We start from the raw sequence: 21,027 nt of genomic DNA on the forward strand, positions 1-21,027 counted from the left end.
GTAATTAAGCTCATGGTAACTGCAATATAATGTACTGTAAATATGATACAAATATACTACTAAACGAAAGGACTAATGCTGCTTTAATAATTAATTATTGCAGCATATTTAATATACAAAGTGCTAAGTCTTCTACCATATGTCAAGCACTGAACAATGATCAGGTTTCCTCCGGGTATTGTGTTTTTGCATAAAATAGTTGCAGGCATTCTTGTTTGTGTAAATGTATGTTGGTCAAATGTTAGAATGTCTGCAGAAATACAATATACTGCTATATTGAAGTATTGCAGTATGTTGTATAAGCATTCGGATGATGGCTAGTTCAAGTCCTCTGAGCATAAATAAGATAAAAATAAGTTAAATAAAGTTGTTGTTTTTTTAATTAATATAAAAATTAAAGGTTGGAAAAAAATCTTTTACCATTTTTAACGTAAAAAAGTAAAAAAAAAAAAAACTCATTTAGGATTGTGGCGTCTATAAAAGTCCAGTCTATTAAAATAACTTATTGTTTATCCTGCACGGTGAATCCTGTCACAAAACTATATATATACACAATACCAGAACTGCACTTTTTGGGTCACCCTGTCTCCACATAAATTTTTTTATAAAAAGCAATCAAAAATTCATATGTATCCTAAGATGTTATCAGTAGAAACTACAGGTTGTCCTGCAAAAAAAACAAGCCCCCACACAGTTGAATTAACAGAAAGTGTAAAGTTATGAAAGTCAAAAGATTATGGCAGAAGGAGTTTTTTAAAAAGTGGAGAGATAAAAACTGCTCTGGAGTGAAGGGATTAAAAGGTTTGTCCAGTTGTAAACTATTGATGGCTTATCAGCAGGATAGGTCATCAATAGTAGATTGACAGGAGTCAGTGGACACGGACCACTGCCAATCACCTGTTTTCTGGACCTGTGTGCTTGTGCACTAAGCTGGTTTCTGCAGGAAGCAAATAGCTCTGTTCGCACTGCAGTTGACAATCTAGGTATTGCAGGCCCAGTTCGCATTGAAGTGAGTGGTAAACTAGCCTTTAATACCGAGCCTGGCCACTGCAGTGGGAATGGAGCTGTCTGCTTCCTGCAGAGATCAGCTCATTGTATGAACACACCAACCCAGTAAGCAGCAGATAGGTGGGAGTCGCGAGTGGCAGACCTCAATCGATCTAATATTGATGGCCTATCCTGCTGATAGGCCATTAGTAGTTTACAACTGGACAACCCCTTCCCTCCCCATGACGTAAGGGTACGTCATGGGAGCGGGGTACTTCCCGCAAAATTACGTACCCATACGTCATAGGGATAGCGCGAGATCATAGCAGATCTCGCGCTATCCCGCTGCGGGAGCTGGCTGTCAGTGATAGCTGCAACAACGGGGGTGCATCAGAGATGTGCCCACCCGCTGTTAACCCCTTCCCTGTCGCGATTTATGTAGTTCATGGCATGGGAAGGGTTCGCAGAGAGCCCGGCTGGTTGCTATGGCAACAGGACGCCACATACCGGCATCCTGTATTGGCATAGCCTGTGATCGCTGTATAACTGATAAGACATGGCAGGACAGAAGTCCTGCCATGCCTTATCACAGCGATCATCAGTGCTGTGCCTTAAGTCCCCCAGAGGGACACATACAGTGTAAAAAAAAAAAATAAAAATGTACAAAAAAAGAAAAATGTAAAAAAAAATGTTTTGTGCTTTTTGTGATATTAGCATAAAAAAGGTTAAAAAAAATTAAATCCCACATATAATGCAAAAAAACCTCTGCACTCCAATATGCAATTATGTTTAACCTGTTTAGTGAGCTTTTAAAAATAACATTGAAAAAGGCAAACGCACATAACAAAGTGCAAAAAGTCAGTACATACGCATAAAATCAAATATATAAGGACCTAACAGACCCATTGTAAAAATGAGCCCAAGAAATGTATGCTGTTTACTCAAAAGGTATATATACTGTAATCTCCACCTCCAATATCGACTTGAAATCGACCCACCAACAAAGACCAGACACTAAAGATGAAATAAAGGAATAAATAGAAAAGAGAAAGAGGAAAAAGGGCCAGGGGGACTTACTGCACATAATGGGCAGGTAGAACTCCTATTCCAGCGCTGAAATCCCCAAAAAATTGGGTGACCTTTTTGGATGATAGTGATGAAGCAATTATGCTACCCACATGTGAACTCCCAGTGGAGCCAATGCCACACACTTCTAGCACATTCCTTAGCTCTTCTTCCTTGCGTGCGATTCAGCTATTTCTCTTTGATGTCCTCTTCCAGCGGTAATTGTGCTTGATAAAGGTCTTTATGTGTGTGGACCAAAAAGTCACATGACTTGGATTGCCTGTTTGTAAAGGCCCATTTACACTTAACAATTATCTCTCAAAATTCGTTCAAACAACCGAAATTCATTACATGTAAACGCTACACCTTTCGTGCACCTTTCGTCTAAACGATGATTTTAAGGTGAACCTAAATCCATCATTCAGCCGCAGAAAGATAAAGTATCTCTCAACAGACCGCATAATGTATTCTGCCCAGGATCCGAGAGATTACATTGTATTCTGCCGGCAGCCACAACAGAACAATGTAACTGTTTGCTCAGCAGGCTGTGTGATTAGTTATATGCTGGGCTCTGTAAGCAGCTCCTGGAGGCCCATTTACATGCAAGTAAAGATGATAAAGTGTTAATGGACACTAGTGTCCATTAACACTTTGTGCAAAAAGATTTCTAAAACTTTCAATCTTTCAATCGTTTGAAAGATTATCTTCGCGTCTAAATGGGCCTTTACAAAACTTTCACATCATTCATCACATATTAAAGTGATTAATTCTTTTTTGCATGTGCCAGACCACGCTAGCATCAAATCAACCTCAGAGTCCGGTCAACTATCTTGCATGTTTAAATCATGAACTGTAATATATCTTGTGCTAAAACACATTTAAGCTTCAATATTATTTGGACTTTCTGTGTATTTTAGGTCAATCTATCTGGAGATTGCAAAGACAACCTGTTAGGAGGCATCCTGAAAGTACTTGTGCACTCTCTTAGCACTAATCAGAGCAACACCTGTCTGTGTCACTGCTTTGGCTTTATCCGTCTGCTCATTATCAAGGTATCACGTTTCTCCATATTTAATCTTTAAACAAATGAAGTATTATGGTTTGTATGATTTGCTGCAATGACCTCTAAATTCACAATAGTACACGCATGTTAAATGGAGTTTCTACACTACACACACACGTATGTAAATTAAAAATGGTTCCAAAACTCTGAAAACATTTTTTTTGCTTTGCAAGTAAGACAGTATAACATTAGGGTTAGTGGAAACCCCTCTCGATGAGGGGGTGAATTCTGCACAGGAACTCGCCATGAAAACCGCTTCAAAACCTGCACCAAATGGTTTGGAGGCAAGCATTCCGTGGCTGAACTGCAACGGAATGCCCACTGCGGACATTCTGCTGCAAATCAGCCCCGTGTGAGCGCAGCTTAACTCTGTACTGTATATTAGGGAAGAGCTGATGTCACTCCCCATAGGCAGTAGTCAGAAATGGCTGCTACCTTATTTATACATTGTCCAGATGTTATCTCCATGTGAGCTTGTGAAAGAGGGGTGTTGTCAGCTGTTGATTATGTCCTAAAAGTCTCCTCTAGTATGTGCGATCCTGTGTGTGAATAGAACCCCCTTTAACTCATGTAATGGTCACTCAAGAAGACTTAAAAAGGTTCGATGTTCTTCTAAAAAAAACTTTTCATGTAGTTGAAATGAACTAGATGGCCCGTAAAAATAATAGTAATAACATTATCTTCTCTTGACATATGCTATTAGGCTGGATTCAGACGAACGTATAATGGCTGGGTTTTCACGCCAAGCCGATATACGATGCCCTCATCTGCAGGGGGGGGGAGGCTGGAAGAGCCAGGAGCAGGAACTGAGCTCCCGCCCCCTCTCTGCCTCCTCTCCACCCCCTGTCCGCCCCTCTGCACTATTTGCAATGAAAGGAGGCAGGGCGGAGGCGGGGTTAAGTTCAGAGAATTAGCCCCGCCCCATCCCGCCTCTCCTTATTGCAAATAGTGCAGAGGGGCGGAGAGGAGACAGAGAGGGTGCGGGAGCTCAGTGCACTGCTACCGGCTCTTCCAGCCTCCCCCCTGCAGAGAGAGACGACGTATATCGTCTGGGCGTGAAAACCCAGCCGATATACGTTCTTCTGAATCCAGCCTTAGGGTGCATTTAGATGGAACGATTTATCGAGCGATGGCAGATTTCGCTAGTTCGCTCGTGCAGCCTGTTTAAACAGGCAGATAAATTGTTTGTTCGCTAAATCATTCAGTCCTTCACATTCACTGTCTAAGTGAATGAGAACGACTGAACAATCAGTGTTTAAGCCGAACGATTAATGAATGAGCCAACAATGATTTTCATGCTTGCATGAAATGAATGGTAAGCAAATGAATTTTCGCTCATCGTTCGGTTGTTGGCTGTGTTCACACTGAATGATATTATTCAAATTCGAATGATCTAGCGATTTTTTTTTTTTTTTTTTTTGAAACGATCATCGTCTACACGCACCTGAAACTCTGTGATTTCCTTATAGTTTGGAGACTTCCTGTTTGAAGAGGAAGTGGAGCAATGCTCTGATCTGTGCCAGAAGGTGTTACATCATTGTAGTAGTGCCCTGGAAAGCACAAGGAGTCAAGGCTGTGCAACCCTTTACCTGATAATGAGATACAGCTTCAGCTCGACAAGTGTAAGTCTCTTTCTTCTTTTGACTACAGTAGGTAGTCACAACTAATTTCCTAATTTTGCTTTTAAGAGATTGATATCATTAGGTTTTCTCTAGGGCATATTTATTATTTACACTCTGAGTCTTGGAGATTTTCCCAGTTGATTTTATCTATAAAATAACTTTGGCATTTTCATGTCTTACCCTCTAAAAACTGTGTCTGATAAATGCAGAATTTTGCAAGAGTGAAAATGCAAGTAACCATGTCATTGGCCTCACTGGTGGGGAAATCCCAAGATTTTAATGAAGAGTACCTGCGAAAGTCACTTAGAAGTATACTGGCTTATGCAGAAGAAGATGAAGATATGCAGTCTACCATGTTTCCAATGCAGGTAATTTACACCCAAAACCTATACACTTATTTGTCCTTCTAGGCTTTTAGGGGACCAATATTATTCTATGGCATTTAGATATGGCATTCAGTTTACATGGTATCCGGCAGGTCGATATGGATCCACGTCGCCACACACTGGTTTGACTTTGGGCTATCTGGAGAGGCAACACTGGGGGTTCTCCAATTTTCACTCTTGATCCCTCCATATGGTCTTTGCAGCGGGATTTCGTCCAGAGTTATTACTTGTCCAGATAGTCCTGGAAGTGTAGTTGCTTATGCTGCACTGGACTGAAGTGTGGTACCTGATGGTGTGAGCAGAAGCTTATCCAGAGATAGCAAAGGTCAGAACTGCCAGCAGAGCAGCGATAACAAGGTCTAGGCAGAAGGTCGAAACAGGCAGTAAGCAAAAGTGAAGTCCAGTAAACAAAACTGAGGTCAGGGAGCACGGAAGTCCCAATCGTCAGGAGTCAGAACCGGAGAAAACACTAACGTAGGTTTTGTCAAAATAGCTGATAAAGACCAATTGCTTAGGCATTTGAGATCCTCCATGATGTGAAGATGCCTAATATAGCTGGAGGTATAGTGGTATTGGTGGAAGACTGGGAGTGAGCTGAAGTGGAGGTCTGCTGAGCAGTGTGTGACAGGCGGTGGCACCCGACCACAAACCCAGGAGCAGGTGAGTGGGGTGAGCAGCGGCAGCATGCTGTAACAGACAGCTTGGAATCTTAAAGTTTAGAGTACTATAAAAAAGGTTGTCTCTAGAGATGAGCGAGCATGCTCGGATAAGGCCGCCTGCACACGGGCGGAAATCCCGCCGCGGGATTTCCGCCACTGAAAGTTTGCATAGGAGTGCATTACAATACGCACTCCTATGCAGACGGCCGCGGTTTGGCCACGCGAAATCTCGCGCGGCAGACAAACCGCGGCATGTCCTATTTTTGTGCGGGGCTCGCACTCACCCGGCCGCCGGCCCCGGTCTGCGCATGCGCCGGCTGCGCGGCAGCCGGCACATGAAAGAGCCGGGGCCGCCAGGTGCGGGTGAGTACGCGCTCGTCTCTGCAGGCTCTCGGGTCGGGTCCCGCGGCGAGAATTCTCGCTGCCGCATCCGACCCGCTTGTCTGCAGGCGGCCTAAGGTAGTTACTCGAGTGAGCATCGCTCTTCTCGAGTAACTGCATTCTCGTCCGAGCGGGCTCGAGGGGTGAAAGAGAGAAAGGGTGGGAATAATATTTCCTAGTGCCCTGGCTACAAACAAAAGCTACCTGTTTTGTCCCCAGGACTTTTTAAGAATATATTTGCCTACATTCTCAGATAAACAATAACCCTATCTCCATGTGGATCCTAATCAAATAGGTCATAAGGCTTACAATAAAACCAGCATGGCAATATCAGAATCATTGCTCTTTTGCAAATTTCTGAATACTACTGATTAATCTGTATCTATTTTTAAGGTGAACGAACTTTTAAACAATCTGAACAGCATTCTATCAGATACAGTCAAGATGAGAGCTTTCCAGAAAGACCCAGAGATGTTAATGGATCTGATGTACAGGTATGTGTTGGGCCACTTCTTATGCCCAAGAATGTCTCTATCCGAAGTCTCCAAACAACTCTCTTAATAGTTTCAGCTTTTAACTGTTTTAGGGTGGTTTCACACCTGTGTCGGGGGTTCCGCTTTCCTGCTCCGTTCGGGGAACAGGAAAGGGGCATCCTTGCAACCGAACAGCTCTGTCTGAGGCGGAACCGAACAGCGCCGAAAAGACCCCATTTACTATAATGGGGTCCATTTGGTTTCCACTCAACTGCCCGACTTTTAGACGAAAGAAATAGTGCTGCATTCTGCGCTTTTTCTTACGGTATTTTGTGCCAGATCTGCGTCGGAATCTCTGACCGGAGGATCCAACGCAATGTGAAACCGGCCATACACAAGCTTTTAATCAGTAGATTATAACTCAGTTTTATAATGTTTTGTCACTGCCGCTGATGTGTCTACAACTAGTTTTGTCTCTTGCGAAAGGCTGAGTAGAACACTTTTATGAAATAAAACCAAATCCTAGCTCTTTTCGGCTGACCGGTAAATTTATTGGTATAGTGGTCTGACACTGCAAGTAGGCTCTTCTTATAACTTAAAGTCTAGTCCTAATTCTGTTCTAAGTCACCCCACTGTGACAGTGGTCAGTGGTCTTACAACACAGCCATATAGTTATCTGAATAGAGTATCTGCTAGAATGAGGCTTTTATGGCCAACTCTAAAAAGAATAGTTTGAATGTGGTTGTGATTCCGCAGAGTATATTAATGGAAACTGTATGAAAGAGGACTTCCATGTTAAGTGGTGTTGTGCAGTTATTGAGTGCAGCTCCACTGGATATTAAATAGTGATAAATATTTTATTATCTTAAATACAGAGAACTCACAGAAGAGAATTTTTGCACATATTATTTTACCTATGTAATATGTCTCAAAATGAATACGGTAATTGTACTGAAATAATATACAGGGAACCGGCATGGGATTTCCATTAACTGGTGAAACCAACCTTCAGTTGACGGCTACTTTATTCAGGATTAGAGATGAGCGAGCATACTCACTAAGGACAATTGCTTGAGCGAGCATTGCCCTTAGCGAGTACCTGCCCGCTCGGAAGAAAAGGTTCGGCTGCCGGTGGGGGGCAGGAAGCGGCGGGGGAGAGCAGGGGGGGAACAGGGAGGAGATCTCTCTCCCCCCCCCCCCCCCCCCTCTACCCCCTGCTCACTCCCGCAACTCACCGCTCACCCGCGCCGGCACCCGAACCTTTTCTTCCGAATGGGCAGGTACTCGCTAAGGGCAATGCTCGCTCGAGCATTTGTCCTTAGCGAGTATGCTCGCTCATCTCTATTCAGGATATTAAGATGCCAAAAAACAAGTGGGAATCTTGTTCAACTCTCTTCTGCATTTAATGAAACCGCCATCCTCCTCAACACATGGCCTAGTTGCCCATCCTATCAGGGTGTAGTTTCCCAAACATCCTAATTAATGGGCAAAGGGAAGTTTAATAAACTCTAAAATTTAAATACTTTTGTATAAACCTGCATGAAGGTATTACATACATGGAGAATGTGTTTCATTGTTCTTGTTTTGTTGTAATTTTGTTCAGAATCGCTAAGGGCTATCAGACGTCTCCAGATCTCAGACTGACCTGGCTACAGAACATGGCAGAGAAACATGTAAAGGTGAAGTGTTACACAGAGGCAGCCATGTGTCTGGTACATGCCGCCGCTCTGGTTGCGGAATATTTGAGCTTGCTGGAAGATTGCAGCTACCTGCCTGTTGGTAGTGTCAGCTTTCAGGTAAGTTAAATAATTCTGTAGACTTCTAGATTTTTCTTAAATTGATTAGGATTACAGTTAAGTGATAAAAGTTTGATTGGTGGAGTTCTCACTGCTGATACCACCACCAATTCCAAGAATGGGGGTCTCATGTCCCCCTCTCCTTCTCATCTCGAGCTCACTGCACCCCTCACAGGGAAGAGGAGGTACTAATTGGTACTGCCAGAGAGCCAAGCGCTGGTAATCGGCTACTTCTGTCAGTCCCACTGAAATGAATTGAGCCTGGAGTAAGGGGAACAGGGGGTCACGGGACCCTTTTCTCAGGATCGGTGGGGGTCTCAGTGGTGAGACCTTCACCAATCAGACTTTTATCACCTATCCTGTGATCATGTGATCAAAGTCAATTGTGGTACCACCTCTTTAATGTAACAGCCTCAATGTGACATAATGTGAAAAGTAATTTGTATATCCTCCTCCATATACAAACAGATAAACAAAGTTACTTGCTGTCCTTATCTATGTGTATGTACTGCTGAGGGAAAGCAATAAAAATATTCTCATTAAACTTTCCAGAACATTTCCTCTAATGTAATAGAAGAATCAGCAGTATCTGATGACATCTTGACCCCAGATGAAGATGGAGTATGTTCTGGAAGATACTTCTCAGAGAATGGGCTAGTTGGGCTTTTGGAGCAAGCTGCAGAGCTCTTCAGTCAAGTAAGGCTTCTTCAGCATATTAACGCCCTTAAGAAAATTTATTTTAGGTTTTTGTTTTTTTTAAACAACCTGTAGAATAAAATTAAACGTTAAAAGTAAAAAGTGTAAAAACAAAAAAAACCCCACAATGATGTGATTTTCAATAAAAACTGCAACTTTCCTTTCTGTCGTAAAAGAATACCAGATATCACCTCTAGGGGTCACTCTGGTAGCTTATTTGGCAGGGAAAGGGCACCTTTAATTGTTAAGCTGAAGGCACTTTGGAAGTTCTGGTAAAAGGAGTGGGTGTGCCACTCGCATTCAGCCCCTGGGTAGGACAGATGTGAGACCCAAACTGTGTATGGAAGAGACTTTCTATGCTGCCATAAGAGTAATGGTGATAGTCTCAGAGTATGCTGGTTCTGATGAGATTAACTGTGATACGTTTAACTATTAGGCTTTTCTGTTAGTAAGGGATAAAGATAATGTATAGTTAGTAGCCAGACGGCCAGGGCTTATATTTTGTGTACTGGTTAATGTACAGTATAAAGTACTGTGAATTATTGTTGTGATGCTGAAATAAAACTAGCAGGCGATAGATTTTAAAAAAGTTCCGGTTGTAAGGTATGTTCTTGAGCGTGTTGCCTACCATTTTGATTGGAGTAGATGGTGGTCCCGAAATGTGACTAATCATCTATAGTCACACTTCAAATAACAGCTATGTCAATAGAGAAATAAGGTTGTGCCACTTGGAATGCAGCAATAACATATACGGAAAGGGAAAAAATATCTCAGTGCTCAGGCCCAAAATAGGAGGAACCCTAATTGCTTCTCTGATTGCCCCACTCATTAACTACAAAGGTTTAGAGGGAACATTGGCAGTCATGCTGCTGAAAGTTATATGGGGATCTCAAACGGTGACTATGAAGAGAATGAAGAGAAGATGCTGCTGGGGGGCATGATGAATTTTTGTACTAGGGCCAATCAGCCTTTAGCTACAACCTTCCATATATGGATGTAACTGGAAGTATATATCTTGAGCATAAACATATTTTTATTTACACTCTTGCTGAGACTAATAGAGATAAATGATCCATTATTTCAGGATCACAGGGGGTTGTAAACGTATTATATCTACAAGATTACTTGGTTTCTCTTACTGAGAACAATCACACTTTGTACTTGCTTAGTAACATTACTTTAAATGTATTATTTTCTACAGGCAGGATTCTATGAGACTGTGAATGAAGTCTACAAAATTGTCCTCCCCGTTCTTGAGGCTCATAGAGACTTTCGAAAACTCTCTTCCACACATGAGAAACTCAAGAAGGCCTATGATCGAATTATAACCAAGGTGCTATTACTAATTTATTTTTATTATCCGTATGAACAAAAGTTAATTGGAACGTCTGGCCGTGTGGAGTGTATTTATCGTAGTTGGGTATGATTGCAATGTCACATTAGGATTTTATTAAAGGGGTTGTGCCAATAGCACAACCTGTGTTTATATTGGACATATAAATAGAGTGGGATCCCCCACTAAATGACCCACAACAGAATGTCACTCAGTAGGAGACGCTTAGAAAACAGTTGTTGGGTACTGTTGTATCTTGTCTCCACCAGAAGAATGAGTGAATACAAGCTGCCCGCAAATGACCAACACCCACAATTTGATTGGCTGGGCCAGAGAATGGGTGACTATCATCTCCCCTCCCGCCTGGTGTCACTCACCCTTCCGCTGCTGTCTCCTTCCCGGCTTCAGCTCTGTGAGTCTTCTTGCTGCTGTCACATATTGCAACCATTATGCAAGGCCGGCGAGGAGACTGACAGCGGGTGACCGACTACGGCGGAGCAGGAATGGGAGAAGGCAGAGCGTCGGGGGCAGTGACAGCGGGGGAATGACAGTACTGACGCTGACAGAGGAGAAGGTCACTGGGGGAAGTATGACAGCGAAGCAAGGAGGCTAAAACAGTGCCGGCTTGAGGTGTTTGCTGGGCGGAGAGTGCCAAAGCCGGCAGGGAAGAAGGTCTCCGGGGTGGGGTGGGGGGAGTAAGAGAGCGGAGCTAGGAGGCCAGAGTGGTGCCACCTTCAGGGGTTACCGGTCAAGGACATTCACAGTAGGGGAATGCAGTGGAGGAGGGGGGGACTCACAGCGCCAAAGCTGCAAGGGAAGAAGGTCACCGGGGGAAGTATGACAGCAGAGCTCGGATCACACATGGGACATCAACAGGCTACCAGCAGAGACAGCCTTGACCCATTCTCTGCCCCAGCCAATCAAATTGTTGGCGTTGGTTGTGGGCATGCAGCTTGTCTCCCTTCATTCCTCTGGTGGAGATAAGATACAACAGTACCCAGTTGTTGTTGATGCAGTCAGTTTAGTGGGTGAAAAACAATTCTCATTTGTAATTCATTTGCCTCTGTGAAGGGCACCACACCATTTGAAGTATGTGGGTCTAATGTCATGAGTATCTGTGTCAGGTGATCATATTCACAAAGCAAATTTACAAGCAGATCAATGTCTCTTTATGAAGTCTGTGAACAATTGGGTTTTATCTCATTGTTTTTTTAACCTTCCTCTGGATCAATATTTGGGAGGGGGATAGGCTGAACTGGATGTACATGTGGCTTCTTTTCAGCCTAACATACTATGTTACTATATTAATGGCACAAGTTGGCCATATTTATTAAACTGGTGCACGTGATGTAATATTATTTAAACCACTCACTAGGTATTAGAGATGAGTGAGCATCGCTCTTCTCGAGTAACTGCTTACCGGTCCGAGCAGGCTCGGGGGGGGGGGGTGAGCGGGGGGGGACGGCGGGGAGTAGCTGGGGGAGAGTGAGATCTCTCTCTTTCCCCCGCTTCCCCCTGCCGCGCCCTACTCACCCCCGCCGCCCCCTGAGCCTGCTCGGACCAGTAAGCAGTTACTCGAGACGAGCGATGCTCGCTCGAGTAACTGCTTTATCCGAGCGTACTCGCTCATCTCTACTAGGCATGTTAGACACTTCATTTCCTCATGCCACCTCATGGTTGGCGTACTGGACATGAACATAAATATTTTGCTGCGAAATGAAGAATAGATTTGATGAATTTGGGTTCCCCCCTTAAGCAACACCTTATTAAACACTCTTTTAGAACTTTCTAGGCATGAATAATACTATAAAAACATATAATACATGTTACATGTGCTACCTACTCCATTTTATCTCAATAGATGAAAATAGATTTCTGGTACATTAGTAAATCTCACTGGGTGCTTTTGGCAGAATGTATTGTAACTGCCAATGCAGATGCATATTAAGAATTGATAAGAAACTGAAGACAGATCTTTATCGCGAGAGGCTGGCTTGGCATGACAACCTCAAGCCACACATTGATTATAACAGTGTGAATCTCTTGGAAGGTTGGGACTGAAAAGCATTCTGACTACCACAGTCCTCATTTGACATCATCTGATTTTCTTAGTTTTTGAAGAGTTTTACCTTCGTCTGATAATGATGAGGACACTCTGGCACATCCTGGGCAGCAATGGTTGCACATGCGCACCGCTGCTGCATTCATTTCAGTGGGACATCCAGAACTCTGTTATGTCCAGCAGTCCCACGGAAATTAAGGAGCGGTAGTACACTTGTGTGACCACCACTCCCTTCACTTCATGATGTGCCAGAGCCTAGTTTACGGATTAGTTTGGTGTCCCATCAGTCAGATCCCCCCAATTTAACCTGTGGCTCTGGGATAACTTTTAAACATGGCACAAACTCAAATGTAATTTACTATGTTTAACTTAAAGGGGTTGTCCCGCGCCGAAACGGGTTTTTTTTTTTTCAATAGCCCCCCCGTTCGGCACGAGACAAACCCGATGCAGGGGTTTAAAAAAAAAACGGATAGTACTTACCCGAATCCCCGCGCTCTGGTGACTTCTTACTTACCTTGCGAAGATGGCCGCCGGGATCTTCACCCTCGGTGGATCGCAGGTCTTCTGTGCGGTCCATTGCCGATTCCAGCCTCCTGATTGGCTGGAATCGGCACACGTGACGGGGCGGAGCTATGAGGAGCAGCTCTCCAGCACGAGCGGCCCCATTCAGAAGGGAGAAGACCGGACTGCACAAGCGCGTCTAATCGGCAATTAGACACTGAAAATTAGACGGCACCATGGAGACGAGGACGCTAGCAACGGAACAGGTAAGTGAATAACTTCTGTATGGCTCATAATTAATGCACAATGTACATTACAAAGTGCATTAATATGGCCATACAGAAGTGTATAACCCCACTTTGTTTCGCGGGACAACCCCTTTAAGATTTGTATCTACAGAAAAAGTCGATTGACCCAGTGTAACTAATATGTTTGAATGCCACAGGGGCAAAAGAGAATGTTTGGCACCTACTTTCGGGTAGGATTTTATGGAGCAAAGTTTGGTGACTTGGATGAAAAGGAGTTTATTTACAAAGAACCAACCATCACTAAACTCCCTGAGATCGCCCACAGACTGGAGGTAAACTTTTTCTTTCTCTTTTTAGAATCTATTGCTTATAAAAAATACAGATCTGTCAATATTTTCAAGACAGATTCATACTCTACATGAGTGCACAATTCTAAAATTTGAAATGCACTGCAATACTCCTTTAATCGGTCCATGCACTACATTATGAAGGGAAAGGGTTATAATAATGAGTTTCAGTTTAAGGTTCTCCACATCAAATACAGTAAATGTGAGCTTAATTTAACATTATGCGGCTCTATGCCTAATTGATTCCGAGAACAGGATGTTGCGGAGGTTGACCACAGAATTTAGGTCCATTATGAAGTTAGTGGATCTGATAACTTCTATATCCACTATTTTACAGTATATTGTGTATTCATATTAGCAAATATATTATTTACATTTCCACTCACCAATAGAGGCTATTTCTCAAATGTAGAAAGACGGAAAGTACAAAGCTCTAACTTTTCTTCATATAACAGAAGTCGCCTTGTAAAGGGTAGTTGCTCTTACTTTAGTGTAGTTTTATAGTTTATGGTTGACACAAAGGAATCTACTAAGGATATAGTTTATTTAGCATAAAGTCAATTATTTACCTTTATGACTTTTGCAGACTACTTTGAGTTTAGTGAATTGTCCTGGTTGCCATGTAATTTTGCTTTGATTCCTCTTTTAATTGGCTGATCAATAATTGCTGACATCCAGGCCTTCGTATAACGTGAACAGACATTATACCCATACATTTCCGCTCATGTAATGTACAGTAAGCCAGCGTTCACACAGCGTTCTTTATTATGCTATGTGATTATGTCAGGGGGTCAGCTGCCGAAAATTTGGTAGCACTGTGCTGGAACCCCAGAACGGAACAAAATGGAAGCATTTACTGTTATTGGTAAAGCGAACATCACTTTAGTGTCAGTTTTACAAGGGTTCTGTTCATTTGCGCTATAGTTGGAGTAAAGACTGGCGTAGTCAACTATGTTATTCTGTACTCCGAATATAAAGGGAAAACATCAGAACCCTTAGAAAATGGACATCAAAGTGGTGTCTGTTTCACTAATGCGAGTGAATGGCTCTGTTTGGTTCCATTCTGGGGTTCTGTCACACCCCTGACATAATCACACAGAATAATTAACAACTCCTTCAGTCACTTAAAGAGTATAAATTGAAAGCAGGGTTGTCTTCAGCATGATAGTACATGAATATTTAAAGTAGATATATCTCCAGAATATGATGCCCTAGTTAAGGGCTGCATATTACATGGATAGGCCCGCTTTATTATTAGCCCAAATGGCTAGTAGAGCAAAAAAAAACAAAAATGTTTAGCTTATAACAGAAAACAAATTGCTGGTGTGAACGAGCCCTAATTAGTGTATTTGAGTAATTTTGCTCATTGTGTGATATTATGTGTTACCTTGTATCCTTCTTCTAGGGATTTTATGGTAACTGTTTTGGAGAACATATGATGGAAGTGATTAAAGACTCCACTCCTGTGGATAAGTCAAAACTCGATCCCAACAAGGTACAACAAAGAACTCTTTAATTGATTTTAGCTTTGTTTGTAATTACCAGAAAATACAAAGTCCATCTTTTATTAGCATTTTAATTTTAGGTCAAAAATTCTGTGATGAATAATTTCATAATGCAAATAAGGGCCAAAGCCTTCTGTTAGGCCGGCTGCACACGAACAGGTCGGATTCCGGGTGCGGGAGCTCGCAGCAGAATATGGCCCTGTGCCCGGCTGGTGTCCACGCGCACCTTTGAATATCTGCATTGTGGATGGCTGCAGCGAGCATGTCCGACGGCGGCTCACCACGGCCAATCTGCAGCACAGGTTTTTCAAAAAATGTATTTTTCCTATGCCGCATGTGCAGTGTCCATTGCGGATGGGCCGTGGGTCAGATGACTTCCATTGACGTTAATGAAAGCCGTCCATGTGTAAACTGCACAAAAATAGAACATGCTGCGATATTTTTCCTCCACTTGCAGAAATCACAATTCATTTCCTCAAGTGTGCAGGAAAAAGCAATTTTTTTTTGCATAGCATGTTCCGAACTGTAATTGCTGCGGATATGCGGTGCGGATGCTGACTGTGGATTCTGCAAAGCAAATCTGTTCGTGTGCCACCGACTTTAGAGAGCTAATATTCCCCTACTTCCTGCCACGCGGACATAGATTGGAGCGATTCTTGGGTGCTAAAGCACCTGACAGTCGTCCCATCAATCTATCTTGTGCTTTCATACAGGAGCGATCATTGATCAGTGAATACAGGCGGAGCGCGCTGGCGATCACGTCTGGCCGTCCACCTCCATTCACAGTAAACAGGCAGTCGTTCATAGATGAAAGACTGCCATTTACATGGGCAAATTATTGCTTGATGCCTAAACTGAACGGCGAATGCTAAGCGAACAAATATTGTTCGTCTTTCAGTCGCTGGCAGCATTTACACGGAATAATTGTTCAGAGTCCCGCGATCCATCGAGAACCTGAACAATTATCAGTCCGCCTAAAAGGGCCATTACTATAAATGATGATATTTTGCCTGCATGCAGCCACCGTCATTGGAAGCCTGTGCACTTATTACATGCTCAATTAATGTTCACTTCATAAGGAGCTGTGTAAGTCCATATGCAATAAGCTCCACAAGGGATCTGACGACAAGCAGTCCGAAGCATTTACTTTACCTCTATGGCTGTACGGAGGGATTGGAGTTTCCATGAGGGTGATCCAGAATTTGGCCACAAGAAAATCGCGGCAAAATCGAGTCTTTGTTCCTGTGATTTTTGGGCTTCAGCAATGCTTTTCTTTAGAATAATCTTGCATCGCACTACTGCCGCCCCGCGATATAATTTGGACGATTTTTGGGTTTTTTTAGCACGAAAGTCAATAGGAGTTTCTAATATTAAAAATTTCTGTTGCGATGCAATTAAAAGGAGTCTCAACAGGGAAACATGGGAGATAAAAAAAATTGCACATCACAGAAAGATGATGCATTGTTCTCTCAACATCGCAACAGTGAAAACATCGCAGAAGGGGAACGAAACTGTTGTAAATCATTGGTCTCAGAATCTGCTTTTTTACTGACTCACGTGATTTTCTCGCCTGTGTGAAACCACCCTAAGTACATAATATTTTTCACAGATACAACCACATCATTACTAGAATAAAGCACTTATGCTAATAAACCCTTATGCTCCTTTACACCCCACCCCACCCTATAGGCCTATATCCAGATTACATTTGTGGAGCCGTACTTTGAGGATTACGAAATGAAATACCGGATGACGTATTTTGAGAAGAACTACAATCTCCGCAGATTTATGTATACCACTCCCTTCACTCTGGATGGCCGTCCGCGAGGAGACCTCAGTGAGCAGTACAAGAGGAAGACCATTCTGACCACAGTGCATGCTTTCCCTTACATCAAGACCCGCATTAACGTCATGCAGAAAGAAGAGGTAGAGCGTTGTATGAAATAGTGACATCTGTGAAGTCAGACATAGGAGAACCGCTTTATAAAATGTTCACTTCAGTACTTCTAAGTTCACAAACCTTGAAAAGAGATTTACTGTTTTGGATATTCCAGAACTTCTTTTCTGAACTAATGAGACAGAACAGTCCTGATCCTGACAATGTCACCGTGTGCTCCATGTTGTATACATTGGCAGCCATAGGCTGCCTGCGGACAATAGGCTTATGTTGACTTAAAGACACGGTATGATGGCAGCGGTGTGATGACAAACACTTGGTAAACAATGGTGAACTATTGTAATGGAAGCAGATGTAATACTTAGTTCTGGCAGCTGTACCGAATGAGGAAAAAATTATAATTAGCACATACTCAATATGTATGTCATATATCTACTGGGCATGCTGTCTTCATTTATGTCTTATTAGGTCAGTGTGGAAAGCTTTAGTGCCAGTATTGATCTGCATACAGTTTGTCAGTGAATCGGGGCTGAACTCATAGCTTAGTACTACTTATCATGACATCATATGGGTCCTTCAGTACTTGTATAGACCACAAAGGACAAACTGATAAAGTCCAATAACACGCTCTGCTCTGCTACATCTGTACATGCACATAAAATACCAATTAGTATTTGCAAGCAATGGAGGTGTGTATATGTATAAACAGCGGCATACCTAACAAAGTTCAGTTCTCTGCTTTGGGGCTCAGTATGTTGGGGTTCCGACAATACACCTGATCCAGAATCCATATGGGGAGATGAAATTGTGCTGTCTGTAGTAGTACTCTGTATGGCCATCTTAACTGTAACTGCTGTATGTGTGCGTCTATGTGTGTGTCTATGTATGTATATATGTATACATTTGTGTTTTAAGTAGAAAATGTGTGTCTTGTAGTTCATTCTGACTCCTATTGAAGTTGCAATAGAAGACATGCAGAAGAAAACACTTGAACTTGCTGTTGCTACCAGCCAGGAACCTCCCGATGCAAAAATGCTCCAGATGGTGCTGCAAGGTTCTGTCGGAGCCACAGTAAATCAGGTTTGTGGGAATTACTTGCATTCTGTTTAACAGCGATATGCAGATTATTTCTAGCCAATTAAACATTGAATAACAATAATAGTTATAGGCCGAATGCACAGGGCCGGGTTGGATTCCGCATGCGGGATCCAGTAGCGGAATCTGACCCTGTGCCCAGCCGGTGACCCCTGCGCACCTGTCCGCAGTTGTCTCTTCTGTATTGTGGATGTGCTGGCGGGCGCACATGTGCAGTACAAAGAATGGCACGCCATCACTAGGCAATGACGTGAAATCCACGACCCTTCCACAGTGTCATTGCGGAAGGGCCGCAGATCGGATTGCTTCAATTGACTTCAATGGGAGCCGTCAGTGCAGAATCCATGCTGGAATAGGACATGCTGTGATTTTCCCACTGCAAGCGGAAAAACGCGATTGATTTCCACTTGTAGACATAGAAAGTAGATTTTCCATAGCATGTCTGTGGGCAGTATTTGCTGCGGTATCCGGAGACAGACGCTCGCTCTGAATTCCCGTAATGCAAATACGCCCGTGTGCATTGGGCCATAGGCTATTGACACCTTTTATACTGATTTTTTTTCCTTTCTTGTTCATTTGCTTCCTAAATTCAAAATGAAGCAACAGTTTAAATAGTCTGCCTTAAAAAAAGATCCTGTCATTTTGCTGCTGTAGAGTCTGTGCAACTCCTTCACTTAGCAAGCTGTCCTGCTCCCTCTGACGTGCGCACTGCTCATTGCTGTGTCTGCTCTGTCTGCTCCCCCCTCTTCTTCCTCTGTAAGAGATAGCAGCAGGAAGGGTGAGGGGTTATACACTGCAAATCAGAGTGCGGAGAACGAGAAAGTATCCAAGTCATCAGACAGAGCAGATCACAAAGCTGTACTGTATCAGAGTATAAATAGGGAGGAAAGTGCACACAAGGCAGTCTGCAAGGGGAGGAGGCTGAGGGAGAGGCAATCACACACCCTTCAGCATCCGTATTTGGCAGCACATAGAAGTAGAGATCTCTCATGGGCTGTGGGAAGAGAAATCAATACAAGAACAAAGCTGTACTTTGTGCTAGATTTAGAGAACTCAAATCCAGCATGTATTTACTGGGAAGGACACAATAACATAACAAATGTCAGAAATTAGGAGCAAGTTCCAAACTGCATATCCTTTGTTCTGAAAATAATTAGAGTTTGTGACATGAAACTCATCTTTGAACGAGAGCCTGCTTACGGTGCATGGAGGTGGGTGGCTGGAAGAGAACTGCAGCGGCTGGTTGTTCACCTCCATCCACTGAACAACTATTGTTCCTGTGTGAAAGTACAGAAGAGATAGTCGTCTCATCTAAAATTACCCTTATGTGACTCAAGATAACCACTAACATGTACAAATCAATTGTTTGCATGTAACACATTTGAAGTTGACCCCTGATACTTTATATTTATACATATGCTATGCATGTGATTCTACAAATTAGCCTATGGTATCATGCACATGACACAATCCAGTACAAAGAAACAAGAGTCCATGGAGCTGCTTTTTACAAGCCACCCTGTGTTGCCTCAGTACAGTACTACATTGCGCAACGCTTCCAGTGGACAATACATCTGTGATATGGCAAACTTCTATAATTGCTGTCTATACAACTCCAGGATTGTGCAGAATTGTAACAGGGTCGTGTTCTAAAGGCCTAAAGCCCCATTTACACTCAATGATTATCACACAAAATTTGGTCAAACAATGGCATATGAGCGATAATCGTTGTGTTGAAACGCTACCATCGTTCACTCTTTAGCTAAACAATGATTTTAAGGTGAGCTTAAAATCCACCGTTCAGCTGGAGAGTAGACAACACAGACCACACATTGTGTTCTGCAGCTGATTACATTGTATTCAGCTGATAGCCCATTCGAGAACAAAGGAGCTGATTGCCGAGCTCAGACCACCTGTTGTGTTCTGCAAGCAGCTCCTGGAGGCTCATTTACATGCAAGTGAAGCTAATAAATTGCTAATGGGCATTAGTGTCCATTAGCACTTTATGCAAAATGATCGCTGGAACTGTCAATCTTTCAATCGTTTGAAAGATTGTCTTTGCGTGTAAATGAGCCTTATTAGTGAAAAAAAGCAGCTGATTAAAAAAAAAAAAACTACCAACACCTGATTAGATGTAGGAAAATGTAAAATCAAGTTACTTTGGTGCATGCAATCATTGTAGTCCAGAACTTATAAAAGCGTACCTTATACCGAGAGGCATTGATAAAGCACCATGACACATGTCTGCAATATATGTAGTTTAATGCCTTTTGGAGGTTCTCAAAACTGTAGATATGTGAGATAGAGAAGTGATTGTGGCGGTAGACAATCATCTTCTATTCTTGAAAGTGAAACAATGTTGCAAGTTGTGGCCCAAATTCATTTCCTTGTGTGTTAACATTTCTTTCTGGTCTTGTATGTTTAACAGGGACCACTAGAGGTAGCTCAAGTTTTTCTAGCTGAGATCCCGGCTGACCCTAAATTATATCGCCATCACAACAAGCTGAGACTGTGCTTCAAGGAGTTTATTATGCGGTATGTGTCTCCTAGTGTGCCAGCTCTTCCTGCTGTCTTATATAGCCTGTTATTTATGCATGCCATACTTTATTGAAAGTTGTGACGCAAAAGAAGTGAGCTTACCATGACTTACCTGGCGGCATTGTTTGGATTATATTTCTTTGAAGGGAAACTAATTAAACATTCAGGAGTTCCTAGCAAAGAGGAGGACCTGTATTACCCTACTTTTATTTTCTAGGGTAAAAAAGAGGTGAAATGCTCTTTAAATCGCTATGCTTAATAGAACGCTTGTCTCATTCACCAGAATGTAAGCCTTTTACACGCTGCTAACTTGCTGACAACACTGACAGTGACTAGGCTGAAAATGTCTCAAGAGTCTCCGAAGTTTGTGCTG

The 21,027-nt window shown here is 42.7% G+C and overlaps 1 protein-coding gene across 4 annotated transcripts in view; it reads left to right on the plus strand.

Annotated features, from left to right (window-relative positions):
• Positions 1-21,027, plus strand: part of DOCK8 (dedicator of cytokinesis 8) — a 143,572-nt gene that overhangs the window by 114,738 nt on the left and 7,807 nt on the right. For all 4 annotated transcript variants that reach the window (XM_066604205.1, XM_066604206.1, XM_066604207.1 and 1 more), the window contains 12 exons: positions 2,970-3,104; positions 4,585-4,737; positions 4,947-5,105; positions 6,557-6,657; positions 8,240-8,432; positions 8,985-9,128; positions 10,330-10,461; positions 13,470-13,604; positions 15,025-15,114; positions 16,814-17,050; positions 17,958-18,101; positions 20,545-20,651. In XM_066604205.1, the coding sequence (XP_066460302.1) occupies positions 2,970-3,104; positions 4,585-4,737; positions 4,947-5,105; positions 6,557-6,657; positions 8,240-8,432; positions 8,985-9,128; positions 10,330-10,461; positions 13,470-13,604; positions 15,025-15,114; positions 16,814-17,050; positions 17,958-18,101; positions 20,545-20,651 (1,730 nt within the window). The remainder of the gene's footprint in view (positions 1-2,969; positions 3,105-4,584; positions 4,738-4,946; positions 5,106-6,556; positions 6,658-8,239; positions 8,433-8,984; positions 9,129-10,329; positions 10,462-13,469; positions 13,605-15,024; positions 15,115-16,813; positions 17,051-17,957; positions 18,102-20,544; positions 20,652-21,027) is intronic.

The sequence above is a fragment of the Eleutherodactylus coqui genome, chromosome 5, assembly GCF_035609145.1.
Source record: "Eleutherodactylus coqui strain aEleCoq1 chromosome 5, aEleCoq1.hap1, whole genome shotgun sequence".
In the NCBI taxonomy this organism is placed as follows: Eukaryota; Metazoa; Chordata; class Amphibia; order Anura; family Eleutherodactylidae; genus Eleutherodactylus; species Eleutherodactylus coqui.